The sequence below is a fragment of the Cnephaeus nilssonii genome (assembly GCF_951640355.1).
Source record: "Cnephaeus nilssonii genome assembly, chromosome: 19".
Classification (NCBI taxonomy): Eukaryota; Metazoa; Chordata; class Mammalia; order Chiroptera; family Vespertilionidae; genus Cnephaeus; species Cnephaeus nilssonii.
This window is the reverse complement of record NC_137090.1, coordinates 38,653,378-38,679,152: the sequence shown is the minus strand read 5'-3', so window position 1 is coordinate 38,679,152 and position 25,775 is coordinate 38,653,378. Positions and strand designations below refer to the sequence as shown.

At 41.0% G+C, this 25,775-nt stretch overlaps 1 protein-coding gene across 2 annotated transcripts in view; it reads left to right on the top strand.

Moving 5' to 3' along the window:
* RABEP1 (rabaptin, RAB GTPase binding effector protein 1) overlaps window positions 1-25,775 on the top strand; it is a 106,643-nt gene that overhangs the window by 41,785 nt on the left and 39,083 nt on the right. For both annotated transcript variants that reach the window (XM_079797067.1, XM_079797066.1), the window contains 3 exons: window positions 8,110-8,313; window positions 9,890-10,050; window positions 16,199-16,318. In XM_079797067.1, coding sequence (XP_079653193.1) covers window positions 8,110-8,313; window positions 9,890-10,050; window positions 16,199-16,318 — 485 coding nt within the window. The remainder of the gene's footprint in view (window positions 1-8,109; window positions 8,314-9,889; window positions 10,051-16,198; window positions 16,319-25,775) is intronic.

Genomic DNA, 25,775 nt, shown 5'->3' with positions numbered 1-25,775 from the left:
CTCATAGAACTTGAACGCTAGTGAGGAAAATAGATATTAAGTAATGGTGTGAGTTGTTTTAAAAAAGGCAGATACATGAGAGCATATCTTGAGGGACCTAATCTGAAGGATAAGGGGAAGGGTTTACATTTTGGGTACTGACCTAGGAAAATATGGATAGGTTTTTCACAGCCTTCTAGACCAGTGGCTCTCAAACATTAATGTGGATAAAAATCACCTGGAGAGCTTGTTAAGTACATGGTATGTTGGGGTGGGGCCTGAGAATTTGCATTTCTAGTATGCTCTCATAGGTGACTGCAGTATTGCTAGTCCAAGGACACAGTTTGAGAACCACTGCTCTAGCCTAGTAATCATCCAGCTTTTAAATTTACTTAAAATTTAAAAATATGTGAATGATGTAAATTCTATCATGTTGTCAATACTGACAATTTAAATTAAAACTTCATGCATTTAAACATATCAAGTGGAATCAATCAGTGATTTAATACCCATCACCATCCAATTAATAAAAAACATACATGAATAAGCTCTTTAGCAGAAACTTTGAATTTTCTTTTTACATCTCCCTCAGAATATTATTCTAAAGGTTTTTTTAGATCACGAACTGGAGTATGCATCAGAATTTTATCTGTAGGCTTTGTTATATATAAAACAAAGATTGCTGGGCCCCATCCCCCAGAGTTTCTGATTCACTAGATCTATAGAATCCTGGAATTTGCATTTCTAGCAATTTATCAGGTGATGCTGATGTTGATTGAGGTACCACACTTTGAGAACCATTGGCCTAAAGTAATAATTTATGCTTAAAAGCCATTCAAAAATTTTTTTTTTTCTTTCAAAAAAGATTTTTGATCAGCCCTGACTGGGTAGTTCAGTTGGTTAGAGCATTGACCTGTGAAGGTTGTGGGTTTGATCCTTGGTCAGGACACATATGAGAATCAACCTATCCTACCTAATAAAATGGTAATATGCAAATTACCATCACTCCACTACACCCACGATGGGCTGTTGGGAGGCTGGGGGCGGGACTCGGGGTGGCCGATTGGGCTGGCGGGGGGCGGGGACTCACGAGTCCCCACCCCCCGTTCCTCCTGCCAGCCCCAACTGCCGGCGCTGTGGGAGGACCCATGGGGCCGGTGGAAGGCGCCGGTGGCGGAACTCAAGGTGGCTGATTGCGTGGCTGCCGGCACCAGTTTTCCTCTGGCCACCCGCTGATTGGAGTGCCTCCCGCCAGTGCGATCGGCCACCCTGAGTTCCTCCAGCGCCGCCGGTGGAGGAACTCGGGGTGGAGGAACTCGGGGTGGCCGATTGCGCTGGCGGGAGGCACTCTGATCGGCGGGTGGCCAGAGGAAACGGCGCTGGAGGAACTCGGGGTGGCTGATCGCACTGGCGGGAGGCGCTCCGATCAGCGGGTGGCCAGAGGAAAACTGGTGCTGGCGGAAAACTGGTGCCAGCAGCCAGGTGAAGGAAGGTCTTTTGCACGAAACTTCGTACAACGGGCTTCTAGTGAATACATAAATAAGTGGAGAAACAAATTGATGTTTCTCTCTAAAATCAATAAATTAAAATAAAATGAAAAATTTGATCAGACTTTTCTATAACAAAAATAGTATGTAAATTTCTTCTGTATTGAGTTATTAATAGTTATTAAAAGTACACATGCCATAAATATTTTACACATTTAAAAAAAGAATTATTGACCAGCCAGTGTTGCTCAGTGGTTGAGCATTGACCTATGAACCAGAAAGTCACAGTACATGCCCAGGTTGCTGGCTCAATCAGTTAGGAAGTGTGCAGGAGTCAGCCAATCGGTGATTCTCTCTCATCATTAATGTTGCTATCTCTCTCTCCCTCTCCCTTTCTGAAATTAATAAAAATAAATTTTAAAAAGAATTATTAAAATGTAAAAATTAGCCCTGGCTGGTGTGGCTTAGTTTGTTGGAGCGTCATCCAGTGTACCTGAAGATTGTGGGTTGATTCCTGGTTAGGGCGGGTGCCAGACAACTGGTTGATGTGTCTCTCTCACATCAGTGTTTCTCTCTCTCTCTTCCTTCTTCCTTCACTAAAAAATAAATAAATAAATAAATTTAAAAAGTTGTAAAAATGATTGGAAATTCAGGTCTTACAAAATATATTGCATCTCCCTCCTAAATTAGATCACTAACTTCTGGGTGAATATTATTTACTTCTGAAAAAAATAAGATTCGGGTTTTTGTTTGTTTTAGATATAAGTGCTGAGAACCTTTGGTCTCATAAAATAAGTGGATATAAATAGAAGTATTTTTTAAAATAGCAATTATTATTCCATTCATTTAACTTTCTGAATTATATGTTAAATCACAAAGTGTTCTGAAGGATAAGGTGATATTTTTATTCTATTGGTTGACAACTCAATTAAGTCTTCCTTTAGTTTTGTTGAAAGCAGACTTTGTCACCTGACCTGCCAAAAGATGTGTTACTCAGTTACTAGTCATTCACTTTTTTAGTACTGACATTAGTATTTTAAATTGTTTCTCTGGTTTGGTATCACAGAGTTTTTATGCAACAGGGCAGTGAACCATAGTAAAATTCAGGATGGATAAAAAGCCCTTTTTTTGTTAAGTGGGAGAAAGGTGTTAAGAAAAGGGTAGTGAGTGGGCAAGGAAGATCTACATTTAAACACACCTCTGTTTTAGGAAAGAATATTTATGAAATTTGAGGATCTAGAAGTGGATTCCTTTAAAACATCATGTGCCTATGAATCCCCTGGAAAATCTTTGTATATTCGCAGGGGTACATGGGCACTTTGAAAACAAAGTGATGGAGTTCAGACTACAGATTGTAAGCCATTGATGGGTAAAAAAATTGAGGGGATGTGACCAGCAGTTTTTAAAAATAAGAATATAATGGAAAATAAAAGAGCACATTATATTGGATGAGGTTAAGTATGGTTGCACAAAATTTTTTGTTTTAGTTCATATATATGTGTATGTATAGAGTTGTGATATAAAATACATTTCTTGCTATGAGTTGTGATCTAAGAAGTTTGAAAGCCACTAAGGTGGTAGATTTTATCTGTATTTTTTTTTTTTTTTTTTGGCTTTGAGAGTATGTTTATTAGAGCTGGGACAGTGAAGTGAAAGAAGGCCTTAGGATAAAAGAGGCAACAGGAGAGAACCTAAGCCCGGCTGCTTTGGCTCTCTGAGAAATTGAAGTCGGTGGCAGAAGTGAGCTCCCTGGGAAGTCGGGCAAAAAGGCTTTATCTGTATTTTTATAATGTAGTCCTTTTAGAGATACATGCTGAAATATTTATGGGTAAATCATAAGTTTGAGAGTTTCATATCTAGCATGGTAACGTGAGGAGCTCCATAGGCCTACTCCCCAGGAAAACCAGTGAAAATTATTTTTTAAAGCATTCATTTGAAGTCTCTAGAAGTGGTCCTACAGCATGCAGCAAATGAAACATTTCTTCAGGAAAATCTGCTAAATCTTGGTAAAAACAGAGAGCCTGGCATTTGATAGATGAACCACTCCCTCACTCACTGCTCCCAGCTTGGTGTGTTGGAAACTATTTCAGGGAGATGATGGCAGGAACACAGATCTCTCTTTCCCCAGTTCACAACTGAAGGCTCCAGAATCATCCTCCCTCTACTCCCCCTACCAGATGTACAGGTAAAGTTTCAGTTGAGTGTGGCTAGGAGATCCTTTTTCCATCAGCCCCTGCTCTACTAGTACGGAGGCTCTACTTTGGGTGTGGCGTAATCACAATTGCCCTGGCTTTGTAGGGTGGAGGTTCCATGCTGGCAGAAGCAAGCCCAGAAGACCAGAGGCTGCCACTCCATCTCCCCAACTCAAATGCCCCATTGTTAGAGCTGATAAGTCACTCAGATGAGCACCAGCATTTAAGTGGGGGTTTACAATTGGATGTAGTTAGGGAAAGAGACACTCAAAAGGGATCCCTATAAAAATTGTCATCCTAGAGTGACTGCATGTGCCAAGGCTGTACCTTATTTTCATAAACATATTTAGTAGTTATGAAATAAATAGGAAACTGACCTATACAAAGGGAAAACATGCACTGCCTGTGAGGGTGACCCGATTTAACAGGTAAAGACTTCAAGTAGTCATAAGTATGTTTAAAAAACTGAAGAAATCCATCCTGAAAGAAGTAAAGAGTGACAATGTTTCATCAAATATAGAATATCAATAAATAGAAATTGTAACTAAGAACCAAATGGAAATTCTGGAGTTGAAAAGTATAATAATAAAGTAAATAATTTACTGTAGGGGTTCAACAGTAGATTTGAGCTAGCAGAAGAAAGAATTGGTTAACTGGAAGATTAGATCACTGAAGATTATTCAGTCTGAAGAACAGGAAGAAAATAGAAAAATGAACAGAGCCTCATAGAAGTGTGGGATATCATTAAGTGTGCTAACATGTAATGGGAATGCCAGAATGAGAGGTAAGAAAAAGAAAAAACATTTGAAGAGATAAGTGGCTGAAAATTTCCCAAATTTGATGAAAAGCAGTAACTTACACATTTAAGAAATACATTGAACTTAGGAAGCTTTTAGATGTGCAAAGAGATCCACATACAGACACATTATAGTAAAAATGTTGAAACCCCGCCCGAAACCGGTTTGGTTCAGTGGATAGAGCGTCGGCCTGCGGACTCAAGGGTCCCAGGTTCGATTCTGGTCAAGGGCATGTATCTTGGTTGCGGGCACATCCCCAGTAGGGGGTGTGCAAGAGGCAACTGATCGATGTTTCTCTCTCATCGATGTTTCTAACTCTCTATCCCTCTCTCTTCCTCTCTGTAAAAAATCAATAAAATATATTTTAAAAAAAATGTTGAAACCCCAAAATGAAAATAATAAAAGGAGCTGGAAAACAACTTTATAAGGAAACCTCAATAAGATTAACAGCTGACGCCTTAGCCGGTTTGGCTCAGTGGATAGATCGTTGGCCTTCGGACCGAAGGGTCTGGATTGGATTCTGGTCAAGGGCACATACCTCTCTTGCAGGCTCCTCCCAGCCTGGGCCTTGGTCAGGGGTGTGCAGGAGGCAACCAACTGATATGTTTCTCTCACATCAATATTTCTTTCTGTTTTTGCCTCTCTCTTCCACTCTCTCTAAAAATCAATGGAAAAAATATTCTCGGGTGAGGATTAAAAAAAAAAAAGTTGCAGGGATAATTAACATGAGGTGTTAAGTATATGCCTTAACAAAATTGTAGTTCTCAGAAATGAGTAAAGTACTTCAGAAATAATGCTTTTTCTTTTATTTCACATCTTATGAAACAATTTAACCCTTAGAATATAGAGTAGATACATATATTTTTGTGGTTTCATGTGTTTATGTCTTTGCTCAGTTTTTTTGAGTCATTCCTGGTCACCCACCTACCATAATTTCTTAGATATTTGTTTTCTTTTTTTAATTCGTTTTTATTTTTTTCAATTAGCAATAATCATGTCTGGGATAAACCTCATTGGGTATGATACTGCCACTGGTCAAACTACTACTTCTTCTTTTTTTTTAATTGATTTTAGAGAGGGAGGAAGGGAGAGAGAAAGAGAAAAACAATTGGTGTGAGAGATACATCAATCAGTTGCCTCCCCTATGTTCCCTGACTGGGGATGGAACTTGTAACCTAGTATGTGCCCTGACTAGGAATCCAAACCACGACCTTCCAGTGCATAAGATGACACTAACCAACTGAGCCACCTCGGCCAGGGCTAGATACCCGTTTTCCTTCAAGATACTTTAGATAATTACTTTCTACAATTAATGTTAAAATTGTGTTTGGCTAGTGTTTCAAAATATTTTAATAGTGGGAACAAAGTGATGTGAAACTGATGTTAAGAGACTAAAGATTTTTTAAATGACTTTACTTAAAATTAGCATGACTAGGTTTCCCCAACCCCCATTATTTAGAACCAGATTGTTAATTCTTCTGATTGTTTGATAATCATGAATATCTTCATTTTTAAAAGTTCTTTAATTGATAATATCTATTTGATTTTCAAGTACAGTGCTTATAACTTTATACAGAAGAGTGTTGCCTATCCTGGCTTAAAGGCTTGTGAGTCCCTTAAAGTCATACAGCTGGTTAGTAGTAGAGTTAGATCTTAAATAAAATTGTTTTTATGGCTATTTGGCTTAGTTATTGTGCTCTGTAAAGGAAATTGATAGTTTTTAAAAAGTTGAACTGTTTTTTTTGCATAAATGTCTCATAACTTTTAGATGTCAATAGATAAGAAAAAGAAGTTGACTGGGAAAAGTTTTGTAAGAGAAGATAGAGTTAATATCCAGTATATATAAAATTCTCTTTGAAATTAGAAGAAAAATAATTTATTAGAAATACAGTAAAGGATATCACCAAAGAGGGAATACTGTCATTAGTAATTGTATGAAAAGATACCCAACCTCTCTCTCTTAATAGGGAAATATAGATTAAAACTATTACCATATTCTACCTATGATGTTGGCAAGAATTTTAGAAAATGGAAAATAGTGGTTATTGGTAAGGGTATGGGAAAAAGGACACACTCCTATATACTGTTGGTAGGTTCACCTTTTTTTGGAAAACAGTTTAGCCAAACATGTCTTACCTAGGCTTAAATCATGTAGTAGGCACATCAGATCAACTTAATATTTAAGAGACTAGGGGCCCAGTGCACGAATTTGTGCACCTTGAAAGGAACTGTAGGCCACTAGGCTGCAGTGGGCACAGGGGCGGGTCTCGGCCCATCCTCCGCGCCCCTGCCCAGCCCCTCCCGCTGCAGCCCCGGTCCCCTGTTGGCTGGCAGCCCTGCTCCTGCCACTGCTGCTTCCACACGCTGATGGTGCCAGCAGCGGGTGCAAGTGGCGGCTACTGCCCAGATTGCCCCTCAGGAGCAGGGGGAAGTGGAAAAGCCCTCAGGGGTGATCAGGGCCAGCAGCTGCCGCTCACACCCGCTGACGACGTAGAGCGGTCAGGGCTGGTAGCGGGTGGGAGTGGGGTTGGCGCCAGCAGCAGTTGCGAGCACCGGGCGGGACTGCAGTGCACGGAAGCAAAGAATTTTCAGTAACCTCCAGAGGCTCGCCCCAATGACAGCAACCGGCGCCCTGCCTTGGTCAGGCACCCCCCACTCTCCTGCTCCACCATCCGCGGCTGACACCCACCATGTTCCACACTCTGTCGCCTGTGGCCAATGCCCGCCATGTTCCGTACGCGCCCCCAGGTGGTCGTTTGGTCTATTTTCATATTATGGTTTTATATAGATAGACTAGAGGCCCGTTGCATGAAGAGATTCGTGCAATAGGCCATCCTTCCCATGGCTCCCAGCACCAGTTTTCTCCGGTACCCGGGACCCAGTCCTTCGCTCCAGCTGGAGTCTGCTGCCTTTGCTGTAGACTCCGGCCAGAGTCTGCCTTCTTCGTCTTTGCTGTAGACTCCGACCAGAGTCTGCAGTCTTCGTCTTCGCTGTGGCTGGAGTGCTGCTCCTGTAGATCCCTTCGCCCCCTCACCCTCCCTCTCATAGCAGGCGTCCTGCCCCGCCTGGCCATTTGGTTCCTGGAGCAGCTGGGAGGCCTCCATCTTTATCCTTCTAATTTGCATATCCCCTCCTGATTGGTGGGTGTAGCGGAGTGATGGTCAATTTGCATGTTTCTCTTTTATTAGTGTAGATGGTAAGAGGGGGCTGATAAATTAATTATAACTTTAAAAACTTGGATCTAGTAATTGCCATGCTTTCTTTTATGAACCATTTCTTGAATGTCTACTTGTGCAAGGTACTGTACTAGAAAGCATTTTCAATAAGTTTTATCATTAAAACAACCTTCTGAGGTGGGAATTTTGTAAGATGTGGAATGGAGGCCATAGAGATTAAGTAAGCTCATTTAGCTCTAAAACTATGGCCTGAATCTTTATCTGGTTTCATAGTTAATAATTGATTTTTGATATCCAGCATACCTTAAATCTTTATTAAAATGATTTTATTTTCTAACTTAACATTTTTCAATTTAATGCTTAACTTATTCATTACAATGTTAACATTGTAAATTTAAATGCTTTGTTTCTTCATTGCAGTGCCAGTCTGGTAAAAGTGAGCCCCTCCATAATGGAAAGTGTTTTACTTTTCTTCCAGAGGATCTGAAGAGACAAAACGCAGTGTTACAAGCTGCACAAGATGATTTGGGACACCTTCGAACACAGTTGTGGGAAGCACAAGCAGAGATGGAGAATATCAAGGCCATTGCCACAGTCTCTGAGAATACCAAACAAGAAGCTATAGATGAAGTAAAAAGACAGTGGAGAGAAGAAGTTGCTTCACTTCAGGCTGTTATGAAAGGTAAAGAAAGGTTGATCTGTTTTATGATTTTTTAAGATACCTGATTCTGATGATTGAGAACATTTTCAGAGTTTCATTTGTAGCTATATGTTTTACTGTCTTCAAGATGTACTGTTATCTTCAAAATGAAAGGAAAGCCAATGATATGTATATGGCTTTATGATCTATGTATATATAATTTTACCCAAAGATAAGTTGATTTTAGAGAGGAAGAGAGAGAGAGAGAGAGAGAGAGAGAGAGAAAGAGAAAGAGAGAGAAACATCGATGTGAGGGAGAAGAGAGAGAGAGAGAGAGAGAGAGAGAGAGAGAGAGAGAGAGAGAGAAAGAGAGAGAAACATCGATGTGAGGGAGAAATATTGATTCTGTACATGCCCCAACTGGGGATTGAACCTGCAACCTGGGTATGCGCCCTAACTGGGAATCAAACCTGTGACTCTCCAGTGCATGAGACGACACGCCAACAAACTGAGCCATACCAGCATAAGAGTCAGGCAAGTAATGCCAATGAATAAAGCTGTATGGGCACAGGGAGTATGTAGAACTGGAGAGATCTCCAATGCAAAGAGTAAACTCATTATTTATACTTATTCCAGCTAATTATTGCCCATCCAGTCCAGTGTTGTCATGTCTTTTACATTTTTAAGAAAAATTTGGATTTTTATGTGAAATTTTTTCTGCAGTTTATGAAATAGAATGGCCTAAGAAATTTAAACAAAAAAACACACCAAACAAACAAACAAAAAAAGAAATAGAATGGCCTATGGGTTAGAATAGGCTTTATGGGTTGCCAGCTTGTGACCGTTGGTCTAAAGGAAGAGTAGTAATTTAAGTCTCTATCTGCTGGCATCTAGTGCTTAATTACTTTCTGCAATTTCTGAGAAGATGATATTGAAATGAAGTTGCCGCTGAATCTTTGGGTTCCTGAAATTAGTTTTATTATAAATGTGAAATAGTGATAACTTTTCTTCTTCTGACTTAGCAGTTGTGTGTCATTTTTGCATTACCGCTCTTTGTAAGAAGGCTGGTTAAGTCTAGCCCCATTTCTGAGTTTGTGGCTATCACCTAGCGATTACTCAGAGCATCTGTAGCAATGCTGACTATAGTGGCTTACACAAATAGGAGTTCATTTTACTCACAGAAGAAGAAACCCAGAGGTAGGTAATCTACAGCTGGTTACATTGGTTCCACAATGTTCCCAGTGTTCTAGTCTCCATTCTGTTCCTTCTTCCTTAGTATGTGGTTTTCAACCTCACTTTGCCTCATGGCTGAAAATGACTGCTTCTTCTTCAGTCTGCCTTAGAAAAGCAAACATTGGCCAGAGTATGTAACCTTTCCTAAGCTTTCCTCATCTGTAAAATAATATGACACAGGTTTATTTGAAGATTAGAGATGATGATTTAAAGCGCTTAGCAACATTTTTACACATAATAACTAGAAATGTAGTTAATTTTTTTAGTGAATTAAAAGATTTCCAGAAATTAGGCAAAAGCTCTTTATGTAACTACTTAAATTTTAGTGTACCAGAACATTTTTTTCATAATGCTTAGACATGAAATATTTGGTGGTGTTTTGTAGAAACAGTTCGTGATTATGAGCACCAGTTCCACCTTCGCCTGGAGCAGGAACGAACACAGTGGGCACAGTATCGAGAATCTGCAGAGAGGGAAATAGCTGATTTAAGGAGAAGGTTGTCTGAAGGTCAAGAGGAAGAAAATTTAGAAAATGAAATGAAAAAGGTATGAAGAAATGTATTTATCTGTAAATATATTTGAATCCAAATGCAAGATGCTTTAATATTATTTTGGTAATAGAAGATGGACTTTTGTGTTTTTTGTTAGAGGAATTATTTGGACACAAACCTAACTATAGTACTGGGTAATTTGATGCCCTTTCCGCAAATATTTGTATGGGAAACTCCCTCACCTTCTTCAAATCTTTGACTAAATGTCTCCTCATGAGGCCTCTCCTGTCCAGCCTATTTAACATTACAACTTATCCACCGCCCTCCTCTGATTACACATATTCTATTCTAATTTTTCATTTTCCGTAGTGCATATTTTATAATATACATAGCATTCACCTATTTATTATTTTTATTGTTTAACTAGAGGCCCGGTGCACGAAATTCATGCACGGGGGGTGGGGGGTGTCCCTCAGCCCAGCCTGCACCCTCTTCAATCTGGGATCTGTGGGATCAGGCCTAAACGGGCAGTCGGACATCCCTCTCACAATCCAGGACTGCTAGCTCCCAACTACTCGCCTGCCTGATTGCCCCTAACCACTTCTGCCTGCCAGCTTGATCCCCCCCCTAACCACTCCCCTGCCAGCCTGATTGACACCTAACTGCTCCCCTGCCAGCCCGATTGCCCCTAACTGCCTTCCCCTGCCGGCCTGGTCACCCCTAACTGCCCTCCCTTGCAGGCCTGGTTGCCCCCAACTGCCCTCCCCTGCAGGCCTAGTCCCCCCACAACTGCCCTTCCCTGCAGGCCTTGTCCCTCCCAATTGCCCTTCCCTGCAGGCCTGGTTGCCCCTAACTGCCCTCCCCTGCTGTCCTGGTCACTCCTAACTGCCCTCCCCCTTCCCAGATTGCCCCTCAGGAGCAGGGGGAAGTGGAGAAGCCCTCAGGGGTGATCAGGGCCAGCAGCAGGTGGGTTAGGTATCACAATGGTTGCCCCCAACTGCCCACCCACCAGCCTGGTCGTCCCGCACTGCCCCCCTCTACCGGCCTGGTTGCCCCTCACTGCCCCCACTGCCGGCCTGATTGACTGAGCAGCAGTCTGCATGAGACGACCAGGCCGGCAGTGGGGGCAGTGAGGGGCAACCAGGCCGGTAGAGGGGGGCAGTGAGGGATGACCAGGCTGGTGGGGAGGGCAGTTGGGGGTGACTAGGCCATTGGGGGGCAGTTAGGGGTGACCAGCAGGCTGGCAGGTGAGCAGTTAGGAGCCAGTGGCCCCGGATTATGAGAGGGATGTCTGAATTTCGTGCACTGGGCCTCTAGTATGTTCATAATCATGATTTCCACGATCTGCCACTTTTTGTCATTTTTAAAATTTATTTTTAAAAAATAAGACTTTATTTTTTAGAACAGTTTTGATTTACAGAAAAATTTTAAGGATAGTACAGAGTTCCCATATACTCCAAACCCAATTTTCCTTATTATTATCATCACTAGTGACCAGGTGCATGGATTTGTGCACATTGAAAGGAAATTAATTAGGAGAAAGATTTGTGCAGTAGTTACATTATTGCAACAAATTACATGTCAAAATAGTATCTACACTAATAAAAGAGAAAGATGCAAATTGACCATACCTTCATGACACCCACTAGCTAATCAGGAGTGAGTATGCAAATTAACCCAACAAAGATGATGGGTTAATTTGCATATGCAGGCGCCGAGCGGCCAGGGGCAGGACGCAGGCATTCCGCACTGCCCCAGCCACTTGGTGCTTCTGGGCAGCGTGGGAAGGCAGAAAGGCAGCTCCGGGCTGGAGTGAAGTTGGTGCTGGCAGCCAGGGGAAGGAAGGTCCATTCTTGCACGAATCTTTGTGCATCAGGCCTCTAATATATAATATCCTATATAATAAAACCCTAATATGCAAATTGACCGAACGGCAAAACGACCAATCGCTATGATGCACACTGACCACCCGGGGGCAGATGCTCAACGTAGGAGCTGTCCCTGGTGGTCAGTGTGCTCCCACAGGGGGAGCGCCGCTCAGCCAGAAGCTGGGCTTATGGCTGGCGAGCACAGTGGCGGTGGCCTCTCCTTCCTCCGTGGCAGCGCTAAGGAGCAGCGAGCCCAGCTTCTGGCTGGCAGGCACAGCAGTGGTGGCAGGAGCCTCTTTAGCCTCCGCAGCAGTGCTTAGGATCCCTCAGGGGATGTCCGCCTGCCAGCTTAGGAGGGGTCCCGGACTGTGAGAGAGGGCGCAGGCTGGGCTGAGTGACCCCCCACCCCCACCCAGTGTATGAATGTTGTGTGCATGGGGCCTCTAGTGGTATTATAAAATTAAAATGTGCCCCAGCCGGTTTGGCTCAGTGGATAGAGCGTGGGCCTGCGGACTCAAGGGTCCCAGGTTCGATTCCGGTCAAGGGCATGTACCTTGATTGTGGGCATATACCCAGTAGGGCGTGTGCAGGAGGCAGCTGATCGATGTTTTTCTCTCATCGATGTTTCTAACTCTCTATCCCTCTCCCTTCCACTCTTTAAAAAATCAATAAAATATATTAAAAAAATTAAAATGCAAAATATTCTAATATGTATCGTGCATGTGTGAGTCAACATTTATTTTTAAATTGCCAGTGCACGTCATATGCACTGGCTGGTTGGACGGATGGTCGGTCACTTAGCCTTTTATATCTACACTAATAAAAGAGAAACATGCAAATTGACCGTACTTCCGCTACGCCCACAAGCCATGCCACCAGCCAATCAGGAGCAAGTATGCAAATTAACCCAACCAAGGTGGCTGCAGCCACGGAGCGAGCAGGAGGCTTCGGTTTCCCTGGCAATGGAGGAAGCCAAGCTTCCCGCCCGCTCTGGCAGCCCTGGCCTTCGCTCAAGGCTACAAAGTTTCAATTATAGAAGATAAATAAATCCCAACAAAAATGGCGGCAGCCAAGGAGCTGGAGAGAGCAGGAGGCTTGAGTTGCCCCCAGCGATGGAGGAAGCCAAGCTTCCTGCAACCCTGGCCTGCCCTGGCCTCTGCTCAAGGCTACAAAGTTTTAAAGATAAATAAATCCCAGATACCAGGGCCTCCGCTTGGGTCGCCGGGGGAACCCCCATTCTGATCCGGGACACCTTTCAGGGCAAACCAGCTGGCCCCCACCTGAGCACCAGGCCTCTATCCTATCTAATGAAAGAGTAATATGCAAATTGACTGTCACTCCAACACACAAGATGGCTGCCCCCATGTGGTCAAAGATGGCTGCCCCCACGTGGACACAAAATGGCTGCCACAAGATGGCCAGCAGGGGAGGACAGTTTGGAGGAACCAGGCCTGCAAGGGAGGGCAGTTGTGGGCGATCAGGCCAGCAGGGGAGGGCAGTTGGGAGGGACCAGGCCTGCAAGGGAGGGCAGTTGTGGGTGATCAGGCCAGCAGGGAAGGGCAGTTGGGAGGGACCAGGCCTGCAAGGGAGGGCAGTTGGGGGCAATCAAGCCTGCAGGGGAGGGCAGCTAGGGGTGACCAGGCCGGCAGAGGAGGGAAGTTGGGGGCGACCGGGCCTGCAGGGAAGTGCAGTTGGGGGGTCCCAGGCCTGCAGGGGAGGGCAGTTAGGGGTGACCAGGCCTGCAGGGGAGGGCGGTTAGGGGCAATCAGGTTGGCAGGGCAGCAGTTAGGCATCAATCAGGCTGGCAGGGGAGTGGTTAAGGGGTGATCAGGCTGGCAGGCAGAAGCAGTTAGGGGCAATCAGGAAGGCAGGCAGGCAGAAGCAGTTAGGGGCAATCAGGAAGGCAGGCAGGCAGGCGAGCAGTTGGGAGCCAGCAGTCCTAGATTGTGAGAGGGGTGTCCGACTGCCCGTTTAGGCCTGATTCTACTGGAATCAGGCCTAAACGGGTAGTTGGACATCTTGAGGGGTCTCAGATTGGAGAGGGTGCAGGCTGGGCTGAGGGACACACACCCCCGTGCACGAATTTCATGCACCGGGCCTCTAGTATCTATAATAATAAAAGTGTAATATACTAATTAGACCAGACATCCTTCTGGACAACCTTCCAGATGAAGCCAGGGCTGCGATGGAAGCCCGGGTCCTGGGTGCCGGAGGGAAACCAGTACTGGCAGCCTGGGGAAGGAAGGCCTACTCATGCACGAGTTTCGTGCATTGGGCCTCTAGTATAGATATATTAGTATGATACATTTATCACAGTTAATAAACCAATATTGCTAAAGTCTATTCTTTGTATTCAGTTTTCATTAGTTTTTACCTAATGCCTTTTTTTTCTGTCCCAGGATCCACTCCAGCATACCACATTACATTTAGTCATGTCTCTTTAGGCTCCTCTTGTCTGTGACAGTTTCTCAGATTTTTCTTCTTTTTAATGACTTTTCAGTCATTAAAAAAAATAACCTTTAAAAATGTTTGTGATGATATCTAATACTTGGAATTGTGAGGTCATCTTTGCATTAATAAATAACTCAATCTGTATTAAATTCTTTGCTTTTCCCCTCCATTTGCTTTCCTGCTGATTTTTATCAGCTGACCTCTATCACCAATTAGTCTTGACTGAAGGTAATTAAATTTACATGCCTTCCAAATAGGACTTAGTATGAAATAAAATAAGTGATGAAATGACTTTATAAAAACTGGAAAACAAGTTGAATCCTTTCCTTTTCTGAGAAATATGTTTTCTAGGGAAAAAATCTCCACTCACATTTGGGCATATATGATATTTAGTGAATAAGGTTACTTTTCCTTTTTACTGCTAGAGGCCCGGTGCACGAAATTCATGCATGCATAGGGTCCCTAGGCCTGGCTGGTGATCAGGGCCGATCGGGGCCTTCTGGCTGCCCGCCAGGGCCTTCCTTCTGGCTGCCGGCTGGGGCCTCCCTTCCCCAGCTGCCTGCTGCCGGCTGGGACCTTCCTTCGTTCTGTGCTGCCCCCTGATGGTCACCACACGTCATAGCGATCGATTGAACTCCTGGTCTCCTGATCTAACTCCTGAGGGGACACTTTGCATATTAGCCTTTTATATGTATAGATGAGGAAAACAGCTAACTTTCTGCCTTTATTCCAGTTTATATATATTCTAGTGTCCCGGTGCACGGATTTGTGCACGTTGAAAGGAAATTAATTAGTCCCTCTGGTGCAGGGACTAATGCAGGTGTTCCCGGGTGGTGGCTGGTGGTGTGGGACTGGGCGAGATGGGCCGGACGCACCCTGGAGCCAACCTCCCACAGTCCCTTCCCTGCTGGCTGCACCTGGGCCGGCACAGCGGCTTGAAGGGCGTCTGCAGAGTGAGTGGGGGTCCCTCCATCAGGTGGGGTCCCTTGGCCTGGCCTACGGGGATCGGGTCGAAACCGGCTCTCTGACATCCCCCGAGGGGTCCCAGAGTGCTAGAGGAATCACAAGGAACCAGGCTCCCTCTTCTCTGGTTCCGGGGTGCGTCACCCGAGAATCGCTGCTGCCCAGTCACCACAGCTTGGCAGCTCCTGCATTGAGCGTCTGCCCCTTGGTGATCAGTGTGTGTCATAGCTACCGGCCAGTCGGCCGGTCGCTTAGCCTTTTATATTTATAGATATGTAAGTTTCTCACCAGTTAACTAGCTTATGGATCTTATTTCCTTTTAATCATTTTTGAGAATGAAGGATGCAAAATAGCACAATATTTTTAGAGGTCATTCTTTGGGTTTCATTTAAATGTCAAAAGTAAAAAGATATTTAAAGCTCTCTGTTTAAATAACCGGATGAAAGCCTTTCTATAGCAACATAATTTTCTAATTATTTTAGAAAATACATTGTTCTATTTTTTAATGTTTAAAAAATAGTCTTTTCAGTAAGTTGTAAGAAATTATGGTTTCATTAATTTAGTAACCAGAATTATAAAAAAATATTCAAATTATGGTTTCATTAATTTAGTAACCAGAATTATAAAAAAATATTGTGTGTATTCCTTTTACACATAGAATATTTTCCAACTCAATTACTCAATTAAAAAGTCAAAAGTGTCATGGTGAATTCATTTTCTTCCAAATTCTAGATGGAATACATGTAAAACTATGATTATGACTTGACATGTAAAGTAACGCAACATTTAAAGTTAGACATGGTTCACTTTTGTGAGTGCTTCAAGACTTATTTATTATACTAACTTTAATAAGTGGGTGGGTCATTTCTTAGAAAAGCAATAAATCAATAAGTTGAAGTACTTAATTCTTTTTAACCATAGGCCCAAGAAGATGCTGAAAAACTTAGGTCTGTTGTGATGCCCATGGAGAAGGAAATTGCAGCTTTGAAAGATAAACTGACAGAGGCTGAAGACAAGGTTAAAGAGCTGGAAGCCTCAAAGGTTGTGAAACATTGTTATTTCATTTACTTAAAACCCAAGATGCTACTCTAATGCCAAGGGCAAAGTTAGAATCACTAAGAGGGTAAAAACTGTAATTTAGACTATTTATCTTGAGAATCTCACTTTCTTTAAAATGCAAAAAAATGCCAGGAGATGATTTTGTCCTCGTAGTATTATAAATCACAATAGTGATGCTGATGCTGCTTTGTTACAAAGTTAGTGTTTATTTTCTTATCAGAATGAGACCTGATCTCATTGTTTCTTTTTAAAATATATATATATTTTATTGATTTCAGAGAGGAAGGGAGAGAGAGAGAAAAAACAAAACAAAACACCAATGATGAAAGAGAATCATTGATCGGCTGCCTCCTGCACGCCCCACCCTGGGGATCGAGCCCACAACCTGGCCATGTACCCTTACCAGGAATTGAACCGTGATCTCCTGATTCATTGGTCAGTGCTGTTTTGAGGTGATAAAATTGTGTGTTGTTCTGAGGTGATGAAATCGCACATCTTCCCACTCTGTCCTGCCCAGGATGTGAATGGCCCCTTTGTCCAGCATATCCATGCTGTATCAGTTACCTGCCTGTTAGTCACTTAGTAGTTTCTCAGTTTTCAGTATCATACTGCGGTGTAACAGTGCTTAAGTTCAAGTAACCCTTATTTTAATTAATAATGGCCCCAAAATACAACAGTAGTGATACTAGCAATTTAGATATGCCAAAGAGAAGCTACAAAGTATATGTATGTATGTATAAGAAAAAATATACTGTGTATATGGTTAGGTTTCAGGCATCCACTAGGGGTCTTGGAATGTACCCCCACAGATATCGGGGACTATTTTATATAATTTACCTAGAATACATCTAAACAAAAATGGGCACGATCTTTATGGAATGTATAGGGTGGAGCAAAAGTAGGTGTACGGAAAATAATACAATAATTTATAAATAATAATACAAGAATAAACTGTTTCATGTACACACAGTTGTAAATGTACTTTTGCCCCACCCTGTATTAAAAATGAAGATCTGAATACATGTGTGTTCCTTAATGAAAAGGTAATGTATTGTAAAGCAGGCATATACTTAGGAGCCTTGGGTTGTCATGGAATATTTTGCAGATGCAGTTGTAAACAGGATGAGCTTAACAGGAGCTCAATGGAAAATGTAGCCAACTGCAAAGAAGAAATCAATGTGTAATTAACCAAACTGTATATAAGGAATGGCTAAGGCTTCTTCTTCAAGGAGACAGAGCTTTGAATGTGAATCTCCTGTCTCTTTTACTTACTGCAAGTAAATAAAACTACCTTGTGACAACCAAAACAAGCAGACAGTATATCCGAAAAATAATCTATAAATTCAAAATTCCACTAAAAAATCCAATAATAAACTTGGTAAGTAGTTTCTAGAATTCATACAGACAAGCAAAGGATCAGAAATATATCCAGCAAAATTTTAAGAAGGCAAGGTGAGGAGACTTGCCCTACCTACCAGATATTAACACATCGTAAAGCTACTGTAATTAAGATAGTTTGTTATTGATTTAGGGATAAACAAAAAGACCAATGAAACAGACTAGAGAACCCAGAAATAGACTCATATATGAAAATTCGATATATGACATGTGGCATTACAAATCAATGGGAAAAGAAAGGGTTGTTAAAAAATAGGCTTTTAAAATAATTAGTTATAAATATGGAATTAAGTGAAATAAACTTTCTACCTTACACTTTACAAATAATTTTAATGAATTAAAAACCATAAGAGTGAAAAGTAAATCTTTAAAACTTTTCTATGTTAAAAAAGGGGAATGTTTGGGAGACAAAAACACTTCTTAAGACAAAAATATTGAGTGTGAAAGAAATGATTGACCTCAGGTGAGGATTAACTGAAAATAAAAACAAAATAAAATAAATAAATGGTAAAGATACAAAAAAAAAAAAAAAAGAAATGATTGACAAATTTGCCTACCTTAGAATATAAAACTTCTTTTTACAAGATGTCACACTGAAAGTTAAAGAGCTATAGACTTAGAAGTTATGTATCTTACCTCAAATACCTGACAAAAGATTAGTATCCAGACTTAATAAAAATTGCTTAGCCCACAAGTGACAAATGGCCCAGTAGAGAAATAAGAATAGGAACAAGCAGTTCACAAAAGAGGAAATCACAATAGACAAAGAATGTGAAAAAATATTGAACTTCACTAGAAATCAGGGAAATGTAAGTGAAAATGGGATACCATTTACTCTAACCAGATTACATTACAAATTTGTTGTGTTTAGCCTGGCCAGTGTGGCTCACCAGTTGAGTGTTGATCCAGGAACCAAGAGTCACTGGTTCAGTTCCCAGTCAGGTCACATGCCCAGGTTTCGAGCTCAGTCCCCAGTGGGGGGCAGGAGGCAGCTGATTGACGATGTTTCTCATCAATGTTTCTATCTCTTTTCTTCCCTCTGTCTCTTAAAAAAAATGGTGTGTTCACTCCCTGTTTGTGTGGAACTTTTCCCAGTTCTAGGTGCTGTGTCAAGTTGGAGCCCCAGTTGACTGTTAGGGGGTTCTTGTGGTTCTTGTTGCTTTTTGTTACTTTCTCTTGTAGGTGATAGTACCAAATAAGTCCCATATAGGTATCTTTCAGTGGTTTGTCCCCATATTCTGTTTATCACTTGGTTTTGTTTTCTTTTAGATATCCATGTGTTTTTGGTTTTGTTAGTTTAAAAATATATATATTTTTATTGATTTCAGAGAGAGGAAAGGAGAGAAAATCATCAAGTGACTGAGCCACACCGTCTAGGCTGTTATTTTATTTTTTATTTTTTTTTAAATGTGTTTTTTTTTTTAATTTTTATTGAGGTATTATATGTGTACATATCTTACCATTACCCCCCCCCCACCCCACACCCACACTTGCCCTCACCCCCCAGAGTTTTGCGTCCATTGTTTATGCTTATATGCATGCATACAAGTCCTTCGTTTGATTTCTTATCTCCCCCCCCTCTCCCTAACTTTCCCCCTGTAATTTGAAAGTCTGTTTGTTGCTTTACTGTCTCTGTATCTTTTTGTTCATCAGTTTATAATGTTCTTTATTATCCATAAATGAGTGAGATCATGTATTTTTCTTTCATTGACTGGCTTATTTCACTTAGTATAATATTCTCCAATTCCATCCAGGTTGCTGCAAATGATGAGAATTCCTTCTTTTTATGGCAGCATAGTATTCCATTGTGTAGATGTACCACAGTTTTCTGATCCAGTCATCTGCTGACGGGCACCTAGGCTGTTTCCAATTCTTAGCTATTGTAAATTGTGCTGCTATGAACATAGGGGTGCATATATCCTTTCTGATTGGTGTTTCTAGTTTCTTCGGATATATTCCCAGGAGTGGGATTACTGGGTCAAATGGGAGTTCCATTTTCAGTTTTTTGAGGAAACTCCATACTGTTCTCCACAGTGGCTGCACCAGTCTGCATTCCCACCAGCAGTGCACGAGGGTTCCTTTTTCTCCGCATCCTCGCCAACACTTGTCGTTTGTTGATTTGTTGATGATAGCCATTCTGACAGGTGTGAGATGGTACCTCATTGTTGTTTTGATTTGCATCTCTCGGATAATAAGTGACTTTGAGCATGTTTTCATGTGTCTCTTGGCCTTCCTTCTGTCTTCTTTTGAAAATATTCTGTTTAGGTCCGTTGCCCATTTTTTTATTGGATCATTTATCTTCCTTTTATTAAGTTGCATAAGCTGCCTGTAGATGTTGGAGATTAAACCTTTATCAGTGCTAGCATTTGCAAATATGTTCTCCCATGCAGTGGGCTTTCTTGTTGTTTTGTTGATGGTTTCTTTTGCTGTAAAAAAGCTTTTTATTTTGATGTAGTCCCATTTGTTAATTTTCTCTTTAGCTTCCATTGCCCTAGGGGCAGTGTCAGTGAAGAAGTTCTTTTGGCATATGTCTGAGATTTTGTTGCCTGTGGATTCCTCTAGTATTTTTATGGTTTCCCGTCTTATGTTTAAGTCCTGTATCCATTTTGAGTTTATTTTTGTGTATGGTGTAAGTTGGTGATCTAGTTTCATTTTTTTGCATGTGTGTGTCCAATTTTCCCAACACCATTTATTGAAGAGACTGTCTTGATTCCATTGTATGTTCATGCCTCCTTTGTCAAATATTAATTGAGCATAGTGGTTTGGGTCGATGTCTGGATTCTCTATTCTGTTCCATTGATCTATATGTCTGTTCTTGTGCCAGTACCAGGCTGTTTTGAGAACAGTGGCTTTGTAATACAGCTTGAAATCTGGTATTGAGATCCCTCCTACTTTATTCTTCTTTCTCAGGATTGCTGCGGCTATTCGGGGTCTTTTTTTATTCCAGATGAATTTTTGGAGAGTTCTTTCTAGGTCTGTGAAATATGTCGTTGGTATTTTGATGGGGAGTGCATTGAATCTGTAGATTGCTTTGGGTAGTATGGACATTTTAATGATGTTGATTCTACCAATCCATGAACATGGTATGTTCTTCCATCTGTTTATGTCTTCCTCTCTTTTTTCAGTGTCCTGTAGTTTTCCGCGTATAGGTCTTTTACCTCCTTAGTTAAGTTTATTCCTAGGTATCTTAATTTTTTTGGTGCGATGGTAAATGGGATTGCTTTTTTAGTCTCTCTTTCTGTAAGTTCACTATTGGTGTATAGAAATGCCATAGATTTCTTGGCATTAATTTTGTATCCCGCTACATTGCCGAATTCATTTATTAAGCCTATTAGTTTTTTAATGGAATCTTTTGGGTTTTTTATGTACAATATCATGTCATCTGCAAATAAGGACAACTTCACTTCTTTTTTTCCAATTTGGATGCCTCTTATTTCTTCTTCTTGCCTAATTGCGGTAGCTAATACTTCCAGTACTGTGTCAAACAGGAGTGGTGAGAGTGGGCATCCCTGTCTTGTTCCTGTTCTTAGGGGAAATGGTTTTAGTTTTTGCCCATTGAGTATGATGTTTGCTGTGGGTTTATCATATATAGCTTTTATTATGTTGAGGTATGATCCTTCTATTCCCACCTTGTTGAGAGTTTTTATCAAGAAAGGGTGTTGGATTTTGTCAAATGCTTTTTCTGCATCAATTGATATGACTATGTGATTTTTATCTCTCAATTTGTTTATGTGATGTATCACATTTATTGATTTGCGGATATTGTACCATCCTTGCATTCCTGGGATAAATCCTACTTGGTCATGATGTATGATCTTTCTGATGTATTGCTGGAGCCGATTTGCTAGGATTTTGTTGAGGATTTTGGCATCTATGTTCATGAGGGATATTGGTCTGTAATTCTCTTTCATTGTGTTGTCTTTATCTGGTTTTGGTATTAGGGTGATGCTGGCTTCATAGAAGGAGCCTGGAAGTGTTCCTTCCTCTTGAATTTTTTGGAATAGTCTGAGGAGGATAGGTTTTAGTTCTTCCTTGAAAGTTTGGTAAAACTCTCCTGTGAAGCCGTCTGGCCCTGGGCTTTTGTTTGCCGGAAGCTTTTTGATGACTGCTTCAATTTCTTCCATAGTTACTGGCCTGTTGAGCTGTTTAGATTCTTCCTGATTGAGTTTTGGAAGGTTGTATTTGTCTAGGAATATGTCCATTTCCTCCAAGTTGTCCAGTTTGTTGGAATAGAGTTGTTCGTAGTATTTTGTAACAATCCTTTGTATTTCATCAGGGTCTGTTGTTATTTCGCCTCTTTCATTTCTGATTTTGTTTATTTGGGTCCTCTCTCTTTGCTTCTTGGTGAGCCTGGCTAGAGGTTCATCAATCTTGTTTATCCTTTCAAAGAACCAGCTCTTGGTTTTGTTGATCTTTTGTATTGTTTCTTTGGTCTCTATGTCGTTTATCTCTGCTCTGATCTTTATTATTTCTTTCCTTCTGCTTACACTGGGCTTTTCTTGTTGCTCTCTCTCTAACTCTTTGAGTTGTTGGGTTAGGTAATTTATTACCATTGTTTCTTGTTTTTTGCAGTAGGCTTGTAGAGCTATGAACTTCCCTCTCAGGACTGCTTTCGCTGTGTCCCATAGATTTTGGATTGTTGTGTTTTCATTGTCATTTGTTGCCATGATGTTTTTTATTTCTTCCTTGATGTCTTTGGTAACCCAGTCATGGTTTAATAGCATGCTGTTTAGTCTCCATGTGTTTGATTTCTTTGGGTTGTTTTTATTGTAGTTGATTTCCAGTTTTATGCCACTGTGATCTGAGAAGAAACTTGATATGATTTCTATCTTCTTGAATTTGGCGAGACTTTGCCTATGTCCTAACATATGGTCTATCTTTGAAAATGTCCCATGTGCACTTGAGAAGAATGTATATTCTGTGGCTTTGGGGTGAAATGTCCTGAAGATGTCGATTAATTCCATCTGGTCTAGTGAGTCATTTAGGATTGATGTTTCTTTGCTGATTTTTTGTTTAGAGGATTTGTCCAATGGTGATAGTGGGGTATTGAAGTCTCCTACTATGATTGTATTGCTGTCAATCTCTCCTTTGATATCTTCCAAGAGTTTTTTAATGTATCTTGGTGCTCCTGTGTTGGGTGCATATATGTTTACCAGAGTTATTTCTTCTTGTTGGATTTCTCCCTTTAGTATTATGAAGTGGCCTTCATTATCTCTTGTTATGTCCTTCACTTTGAGATCTAATTTGTCAGCTATAAGTATTGCTACCCCAGCTTTTATTTCATTTCCATTCGCCTGGAAAACCTTTTTCCATCCCTTTACTCTCAGTCTGTATGCGTCCTTTTTTTTGAGGTGGGTTTCCTGTAGACAGCAGATATATGGGTTTTGTTTTCTTATCCAATCTGTTACGCTGTGTCTTTTGATTGGGGCATTCAATCCATTTACATTTAAAGTTATTATTGATAGGCACTTATTTGTCGCCATTTTTTATTCTATACCCCTCTGTTCCTTCTTTGCTTCCTATTTCTTTCTTTTTTTTTTTACAGCAGACCCTTTAGCATTTCTTTCATTGCTGGTTTGGTGGTGATAAACTCCCTTAGCCCTTTTTTGTCTGTGAAGCTCCTGATTTCACCTTCAATTTTGATTGATAGCCTTGCTGGGTACAGTATTCTTGGATTGAGACCCTTCCTTTGCATGACTTTGTATATTTCATTCCATTCCCTTCTGGCTTGATGAGTTTCTGTTGAGAAATCAGTTGCTAGTCTGATGGGGGTTCCTTTGTATGTAACTGTCTGTCTCTCTCTGGCCGCTTTTAAGATTCTTACTTTGTCGTTGGTGTTTGCCAACTTAATTATAATGTGCCTTGGCGTCGGTCTTTTGGGGTTCATTTTGCTTGGAACTCTGTGAGCTTCTTGGATTTGTGTGGGTTTTTTCTTCCCTATATCAGGGAAGTTTTCTGTTATTATTTCTTCTAACAGGTTTTCTATTCCTTGCTCCGTTTCCTTTCCTTCTGGTACCCCTATTATCCTGATGTTGTTTTGTTTTGTGTTGTCCCGAAGTTCCCTTAGGCTCTCCTCATGCTTTCTAATTTTTGTTTCTAGAAGCTGTTGTAATTGGGTATTTTTTTTTCCATCTTGTCTTCTAGCTCACTTATTCGGTCCTCTGCTTCTTCTAGTCTACTCTTGATGCTTTCTATTGAGTTCTTTACAGCAGCGATGTCATTTTTCATTTCTTCTTGGTTCTTCTTCATTTCCTCTTGGTTCTTACTCATATTGTCGAATTTGTCTTCCATCCTTTTCAGCCACCTTATGACCATTTCTCTGAATTCTTTCTCTGATAGGTTGTTTGCCTCTAGTTCGTTTACTTCCTTTTCTGGTGATGCCTGCTTCTCTTTCCTGTGGGGGCTATTTTTTTGTCTCCCCATGGTCTCTCTTCTCTGGATGTCTGGTTATATAGTTCTCTCTCTCTGGCGTTGATTTAAAGGTACAAAATACAACACAACCAGGCACAACACACAAGGCACTAAACAGAATTGTATTCACGATATTAATAACCTCCAATAAAGGTAACCACCAGAGAAAGACAAATTAGGGAATAGGAGTGGAAGAGGGAGAGTAAAAAGAAAGAACAACAACAACAAAAAGTGTGAATCTGAACTTGGGAGAAGAGCAGAAAAAAAAAGAAAAGAAAAATAAGTAAGAGAGACAAGAACAATACTAAGAGAGAAAAGGGGAACAAACTATATATATGGGGAGTAGACTCCACTAGAACAACCACTAATCCCAGCAAATTCCAGCAACACGAGCCTGGAGATTAATACAAACTGCAACACCAACTAATATCAAGTGAGGCAAGGGAAAACAAAAGTAAAAAACAAACAAAAACAAAGCAAACAATAGAATCAACCAAACAAACAAAAAGAATAATCAAAACAGTCTCATTAAAAAAGCATAAAAATTCAATCTAATCAACATTCAAGCAAACAACAACAAAAGGCCAGAGAGAAAAATAATTTTTTTTAAGGTAGCGTAGAGAGAGGTATGTATGGATTTGGAGCAGGGGGTTGGGAATTAGATATATAAGTAGGGTGAAATTTTAGCAGAGGGTAAACTGAAAAAGTAGGGAAAATCTAAAGCCAGAAAGAGTTAAGATAAGCAGAAGACCAAAAGGGGAAAGGTTAGGAGGAGAGTGATGGCAAAATGTTAGCGTTGAGATAGGGTAAGGGAAAGATGCAAATAGAATGTAGGACACTAATCCCAAAATAAAAGAAAGAGAAAGTCTAATGACATTTAAAAAAAAAAATTAAAATAATAGTAATAATAATGCTGATTGAAAATAAAAATGTAATAATTAAAAAGGTGATAATCGAGTGAGGAAAAAGAAAAAAAAATTGTTTCTTAAGTAAAAGATGCAAAAAATGAAAATAAAAAAATTAGAATAAAAAAATTGGAAAAAAATTGAAAAAAGAATTAAAAATTTAAAAATAGGAAGACTAAAATGTGCAGTAGCGGCTGTCATTCACTTCCTCTATTATTCTTGTTGTTTCCCAGTCTGGGCGGTATTTCAGTTCAGCTTCGTTCCTCTGCTCCTCAGTGTTGTAGGCCAGTCCTGCTTTTTGAGCAGGCCGTGTCTTAATTTCTGGTATTTATTTTTGATTACACCAGAGACAATTAGCGTTTCAGCCCCTGGGTGGCAGTGTTTCTGAATTGACTTCCGGGCCTCTCTAGCTTTTTTTTTTTCCCCTCTATGGCACTCACTACCGGTTTGTGGAGGTGTGTGCCTCACAGTTGCCTCTCCGATGGTCACACCCAGCTCTGTTCCCAGGTTCCGAAAAAACAACTTCCCCTGCAGTCTTTCAGGGTTTTTCCACCTGGGTTTTCCTATGTATTGGGCTTAGTAATCAGAGTCGGAAAGAGCCCAAGTGTGCGGACAGTGGGTCTGTGCGCCAGACTAAGAAGCCTGCACTCCTTTGAAAATTCTTAGTCTGATCCTCCTCGTAAGATTAAAATGAGTTGCTTTTAAGAGGTCACTTCAGTTAGCAG